At 41.4% G+C, this 7,382-nt stretch overlaps 1 protein-coding gene across 2 annotated transcripts in view; it reads right to left on the bottom strand.

The window, feature by feature from the left end:
- LOC126543150 (clotting factor B-like) overlaps positions 1-6,827 on the bottom strand; it is a 26,348-nt gene extending 19,521 nt beyond the window's left edge. Inside the window, exons 1-4 of one of the 2 annotated variants that reach the window (XM_055062293.2) lie at positions 6,573-6,827; positions 5,679-5,706; positions 4,099-4,178; positions 469-587 (exon numbers count right to left, since the gene is read on the bottom strand). In XM_055062293.2, coding sequence (XP_054918268.2) covers positions 469-587; positions 4,099-4,178; positions 5,679-5,706; positions 6,573-6,704 — 359 coding nt within the window. In that variant the 5' untranslated portion in view covers positions 6,705-6,827. The remainder of the gene's footprint in view (positions 1-468; positions 588-4,098; positions 4,179-5,678; positions 5,707-6,572) is intronic. The other variant, XM_050190287.3, reaches the window with a different exon arrangement.
- Between the last annotated feature and the right edge of the window lie 555 nt (positions 6,828-7,382).

Genomic DNA, 7,382 nt, shown 5'->3' with positions numbered 1-7,382 from the left:
GTCGCAATTTCATCAAAAATTTTGAAGACAAGGCATGGGGCCTCTAAAAAAAGTGAGATAAAACGCCAACGAGTCGTGCAAGAAACAGCTTAAAACGGGACTCGAGGCTGTGTAAAGGGCGCGAAAATGTCGCTGTGTGAAATGTTCTCACATTAACGTACACACTTGCTGTGGACGACTACTGCATAAAATTTACGGTAAAGCTGTTCTTGCATTCCATGAAAGCAACTGTTTAGTTCTAAAAAAGCACTCGTCAAAGAGCCACACAGGCTATGATGCGCTAATACACTTTAAAACTGACGCATTAGGATCAAGTTGGGAGCATCCCGTCTTGACTGTCTTGTATGGCGGTGAAGAACATACAGGCAAGCAACAACTAAAACTGCATGTATGGAAAGAAAGCTAAGAATGCTTAAGCAAAACGCTGAAGCAAAACCTCCTCAATATGCATTCTCAAAGATCGCTTACCCATTCGTGAGGCAATGAGCTGAAGTGAGTACAAATCTAGGTGATATGATGCTACCCGCACACTCAAAGCTTCCTTCCGTTTGACCTTGCCTCGGATTGAAGTGAGCAAGTATGTACACCTGGGTGAATGTGGGGCAAAAAATAGGCTTCAGATTGAGTTATTAAGACACGGCATTAATACAATGGTTCTCGTCGTAAAAGGAAGTCGTGCGTAATACATGAAATATATGTACATTACCATAGGCGTCGTTACAATACGGCTTATCACATTCCAACTACAGGTATAAGTAAATAACCTAAATTTGGTAAGCTAATACTTATAACGGATCTTCATCTCTACTGAAATGTTCCACATGCATTTTATAACGTTTTTTTATGCTTTGCCTTCAGTTCTGGAAATAACAGCTGATTTATGTGAAATTTATAGCAGTCGAACGCTTCTACAACAAACGCCACCACGACGAAAATACGTGCACAAAGAAGAATCCCGCGTGTCCCAGCCGAGTGCTCATCTTTCTTATGTATTGTGAAAGCCTATACAGTGAAGACCACTACCGCGAATTTTCCTGTACAACAAGGCAGTTGAAGCGTCTCCGAGAGAAAATTTGTTCCTTTACAATGTATTCAGCTACTGGTGCAGCCCCTGCCCTCCGCAGACACCACTGAGGTGCGATCAACGCTAGACCTACTGAAGTGCTAAAAAAGTGCGCTAATCGTACCGAGTATTGTAATCCTGCCGCTCAGCTTCAAGAATCACTCAACTCATAACCCGCACGCTGCAGCAGACCAGCGGTTGCGACGGCTTACGAATGCGCAGAGGTTGATGATGTCGTTAGTCGCTCGGAACTGACCACTAACGATGTCGCCGAAACCAACAAAGACGGGAAAGCGTGGAAGCCTTACAGGGCACCAGTGATAGGGTGCGTGAAATGGGAATCGAATTAAATGACAATTGTGGCAATAGCCACATTCGACAGTCTACTGCTGTACTTTCATCGTTATCGGACTATGACGCAAAGCATGCGCGAACCTATATGGTCAACCACACTCGCAAATTTCGCTGGAGGAAGGGTGCCGAAAAGGATTAGCGATTCTTTCACTATCTGTTCTCTTAATATAGTAGGAGGAGGGGGAGCAATGAATATTACGTGTAGAAATGAGCCGACGGTTGAATCGCCCGAGGTGGGCGTCGTCCCCAGTCCAGCATGCTATGGGCCTGAGCCTATAGCTTGGCCCTGCGCACCGGAAGACACTGGTCTTCAAGGCTCGAGCTTCAGGAACAATCTTCGAGCAATGAGAGGCCCATTTCAAAATTGTAAGAAACGTTTTCTTTCTTTTAGCAAGACATGCTTATCCTGCTTTATCGGAAGTGGTAAAGTGTCCGATATTTAAAATGGAGGTGCACTGTACAAAGAACGATTTCAGAGGTCCCGAAGGCTTCATTATAAAAGCGTTCCACTGTAGATTCCACGAGAATTCTGCATACCCTATACGGAATAATTAGAATTACATACGGGACGTTTCAGCAAAGTGATTGCTTTACTATGTGTGACACATAGGAGTATGTCAAAAACTTTACGCACGTTTCAAGCTGTGAGCGCGTGGCAGCTGTTCTAGGAAGAAATCTTGACCTACAGCATGCTTGCAATAATTTTTTAAATACTCCTTTTTTGGAACATGCTCGGTGGCACGTGAACAATTTTTGAGACTCAGTGAACTATGTAGTAAATGAAAGTATTGTTCATGAAGACTCCTGCAGCAACTGTTGTGGATGAATTTATTCTGTAGTGGTCTACACTGGTCTGACACAGGTATTTAGTCGCTATCCGTTATCTGGTAATGAACATTGTAATTGCAAATTCGATTATCGTGCAAGAACATTCGCAAACTAAGCTGGAGGTGTATGTAACAAACACCATGATGATCTAATTCGACGGTCCTGCGACGGTGTTACACACGGCAAAATTTGACCCTGTAAAAAAGCAGTAATCTGTTTCAATCGTAATAAATAAAATCCACTGTGAATTTTGGAGCGCCACCAAATTTGGTTTTCCTTAATATTTCTGCAAAGGTTTGAGAGTCGTCAGAAAGCACTCGAGGCTTTATGCGTCAGTTGCCTTCTCCAATGTACACGTACCATGTGATTCCTTTAGGCGGAAAGGATTTCCTTCATCCGCCACTAAGACCGTCAGTAGTGGCACTGCCTAACACTCCCAGGCTTTACTCTAGCACATATACATAGCTACCAAAGAAATTTCTCGGGAACACATCGCCCCCGTAACTCAATCGGTTAGAGCAATGCATGAGTGTTGCAAAAGCCTGCGTTCGTATCCCACCTGCGGCCGGTTGTTTTGCTCTTTCAGTTTCCTTTATTCATAATTTCTACATTTGAAATAAACAAACAAGCAACTACCCCTATGCTTTCCCTGTTGTCTTCCCCTGAACACATGGTGCACGACATATATTTCAGAACATTTGTGCTTCTAAAATATTTATGACGTTGTTTTATTCAATTAGTGTATTTGTTATGTGCTAGTGAAGTCCATCGCAATGCTTCCCCCGAAACACAATATCAGGTACTGTAGCTACGCGATGCTCTTATCGAATTCGGAAGCTGAAGTGAACATTTAAAAAAAAATCCTGCAGTACATTACCATTGTTGCTATGAGCGAATCCAAAGTCGTGAACATTTCATGATTTGACTTGGAATGGGTCAGCAAGCCAAATCTTGCAAACATGTGTAATAAGTGTGAAAAGCTCTCTTCCTTCACTTCTTCCTTCACTTTATCTTCATATCATTGTCTGCAGGCTGGTTTTTTCATCATCTGGATATTTTCTTAAAATGTCTTGGGCATGCAATCAAGAAACATGATCGAAAGGAATTTTCTCTCAATATTGTTTTCAGGCATGCATCATTCGAAGCCTCGTTTTGTTAAGCAAAATCTTATGAGGCCACGAGCATGGAGACGTATAATGAGCACATTTTTATTCTCTGTACGTGTACTGCGGCAAATGCCACTTTGATAATATTAACAATCCTATTTATCAGAGATGTCGAAATCTACACGACTTGCCTTAATAATAGTCAGTCAGTGGGAAATGAGGCACCACCTAGGCAACTATTGGTTCTCCGGAATTCTTTTTTTTTTCCTAAAAAAATAGTCCGCCACGTGTCGAGTTTTTTGTAGTTTTTCTCAAAAAAATACGGCTGTTACTTGTCGCTACGGCGTGTAAAAGTGTCGGTCCTAGGGTGCAGCAGCACAAAACATTTTTCTGGTTAAACGCACGTACGAGCTGCGTTCATAAAATTCGTAATATTTCCATGAAGGAACAATGGACATGCGACGAGACTCGGGTGGTTGTTTAGTGCGACACCACATTCAGGTTAAACTGCTCCGGCATACGCTCAACGTTTACCTAACGGCCAACACGCACTTGAGCTTCCACTTGAGCATCGGTTTGTGCTTTCGTGCGGATGATTCATCTACTCATTTTTTCATTGTTGTCACCATGTTGACGTCTACATGCCTTCGCGCCTAAGCAAAAACGTTTAGCTCATTATTTCTTGGCATCTGCATGTTTAATGTCAATAAACATTTCGGTTGTGTAGCATACGAAAACGAAATATACTCCCACGATCCATGGTTGGGAAAACCTGTTCGCCTTCCTCCCTGGCGACGCCCTTTTTGTCTTGTCGAACTGCCCACAACCTGAAACAAATGCAGCGTGTGACGCCATAAAAAATGAATAAAAAATTCGTGAGAACTGAAAATTGTGTTTTATTTTTAACGCGTCATTTGGCTTCGATTCTCTCCAAAATTTTAGACCGAGAATTTTCTCCACAAATATTTTGAGCGCGAATTAACCGAAGTGTTTGGGGCCACCGTAATCATTCGTTATATCGGGTACTTCGTTGTAGAGGTCGCCCACCAGGCAGCTCACAATAGAACCGAGACAGAATTAGTCCTTCGTGATACGAATCATTTCTTTGTAGAGTGAAAGCGTTCGTTGTGCAAGCCCAATCTACAGACTGTGTAGAAAACGGGCCATGAGCAAGTCGTGACATCCGAGTAACACAACGCGAGAAACAGCATAGAATAATTCTTAGCGAGTTCAGTTGTGGTACGAATGAGACATCCAGATTAAAGGATAGCCATATTTCACAGTTTTATCGGCCCTGTTAGCATGCTGCAATAAATGTCCTTTTTTCGCAGAATTATTCGCGAAAGAGATACCGTATGAAAGATGTTGAAATACATCGCGTCATCGACTACGTGAACAAATTTTATATTATAACGAAAGTACAATGGTTCACACAAGCATTTATCTAGAATATTTAGCAATGCGTAGCAGATATATCTGGAGGAACGCCAGACAATTAAGCGCATGACGATGTTTTCGCAAAGATCACTGTCAGTGAAATAAGACTCGATATTAAATAATTTTTGACATCGGATAGCACGCTTGCGGTATTCTATGAAGCAAGGGCAATATTGATGCTGCGTTTTGTGTGCGTAGAAGAAAACAACAATTAACGACTCCAGAATTGCAGTTCCAGCTCGCACTTTCATGATTGCAGCTTTGGGAGCTGCGCATAGACTTCTCCTACGCATCGGCAACGTCGAACTTATTGAAGGTGTATTTACACTGGGACTGGAACCTCAACGTGAAGATTTGAATTATTATTTATATTATCTGGTATGCAAACAAGAATGAAGAGAGTGCTGACATCGGAACAAAGAGATTATTTCTTTAAATTTGATCCCTGAGATTGTTTTCACTTTTTCATTTCAAATAAAACCAAACTTTACGAGGAACTAATTGTTTCAGTATCTGACAACAGATAATAACGAATGAGCTTAGTGGTAGGCCTGGTACGTTCATTTTTCGTCGCTGACACGTACTCTAATAAGCAACCGTGTGCATAGATTTAGGCGCACGTTAAAGAACCCCAGGTGGTCAAAAATAATCCGAAGTCCTCCAATAAGGCGTACATCATAATCAGAACAGTACTTTGGCCCGTGAAACCCCATAATTTGTTCTTTTAATATTCCCATAAGAAGATGGCTGGTACTCGTTACCCTAGATGAGAAATTAGGGGCACAATTTTAGGAACCTTTAGTTCTTTTGCATATTTGTTATTGTTTCAGATGTGTGTATAGGTTTTTAAAATTTTAGTGCCGGTAATATGCAGATCCAGACAAACTCACCTTTGCCATTGATGGTATCCGCAGAAACCTGCACGCCCAGGAACACAGTTACGTTTATTTTTCATCAATAACATTCAAAGCGTTCCAAAACGGCCACCCAACCTAACTACAAAAGAGATGTGCTACATAAAAATTCATTGAAAGTGTTATGCCTTGTTAATGTATTTAAATGATGACGCTATGTAGCATGTACAGTGCTTGCACGTCTTGCAAAAATACATCTTTGAGAGTCTTAATGTCCTAATTTCCGGGGTGTTTGTTCCGCTACAAATTTACACAAAATTGCCACAAAATCTTCCGGTCAGACTAGTTTTTGCTATACACAGCAGTATGTACCTCTGCCGTCCCATGTTCAATGTTCGAATGCTCGAATTTTGTGATTTTCACAAGGCAGCACTAATTTACGTGATAAATATTGCTCAGTTTGTAAATTATTTTCAAAACGGCCCAAACGATCTTCATTGCTTGGAGATATACAGTTGTAAAGCTATCTGGTAGTCCGATTTACAAAGTACATGGGACGATTTTAAGTGTACTCAGCGTCTAAAGGCATTCTAAAAACATAAACAAACAGACCCGCCGTACACCTAAGCATACACGTCAAATGGCTGCTTCCAACACATAGCGTCAAAAGTTGTAGAACTTATTCTAGGCCATTTTTACAGCCTGCACAACACGTGTGATGATGCGCGGCAAATTGGCAAACCATAGAGGCCCCAAACAAACCATATAATTTCCCGGCGGTTCACAAACTATGTACACTTGCGCTGTTTTGGTCAATTCGCAAATGGTTCGGAAGTAAGTTAGCACAAATGAAATATTACCAATAGAAGTTGTTTCATTTTCCAAAGTCAGAAAACGAAAAGAAAGTGCTAGATGCCATCGAATACTTACCGAGTAAATTAGGTAACTGCAAATAAAAGCAGCATTAAGGAGCATCAAGAAACGTCCACTCAAAGAACTTGCACAGCTGGACATATCCGTCAACATGCACGACTGCAAAATGAACTTTTTGTGAGACGTCATGGCACGGTAGGCGCACCCTTAAAACAAATTCTTGCTTTCAAGATGTCCATAGTGTGTGTTAGATTGCTGCTGGAGCAGCCTGGCACAGTGCCTAAAGAGTGTTCATTCACGCTTAGGAGAAGACAGAAAAACGCGCACCACGTGATTTGAGAATCTTTATATGCCTACCAATGTCACGACTTCTGCGAGTTATTTACGACTAGTGCTGTTCATACCAAGGGAGAGGTAATTTAAATGCGACGTACCTTTCGTAACGACTACCAGTGTGGAGATATAAAAAAGCTAGTCAATACAAGAGTAGGTAGCCTGTTCGCTTTGATAAAGCAACGCATGTCACTCAAGATTTCTTGCTGCGGACGCTTTTCTCCAAATCTAGTTTCTGTGGCTTTGTTAAGACAAGAAGGAAATGCAAAATCAAGTAACCACAATAAAAGAGGATTTCACATATAGAAGTAGGCACTATTGTATACGGCCTCCATCAGGTGATTCACGTTGACGATGCATGTATACGACAGGCGTCATTTTTTTCGCGCTCAAATGATGAGAAATTGGAAAGAATTTTTTTTTTTTTTAGCAACATCAACTCTACTTCAGAAGAACTTTACTTTGGCCTAGTTGGTATTTACTGCATATTATATTGACCGAAAATAAAGACGGGGACAGAGGAAGAGAATACCG

This window comes from Dermacentor andersoni, chromosome 10 (genome assembly GCF_023375885.2).
Source record: "Dermacentor andersoni chromosome 10, qqDerAnde1_hic_scaffold, whole genome shotgun sequence".
NCBI lineage: Eukaryota > Metazoa > Arthropoda > Arachnida > Ixodida > Ixodidae > Dermacentor > Dermacentor andersoni.
This window is presented reverse-complemented; position numbering and strand designations above follow the sequence as displayed.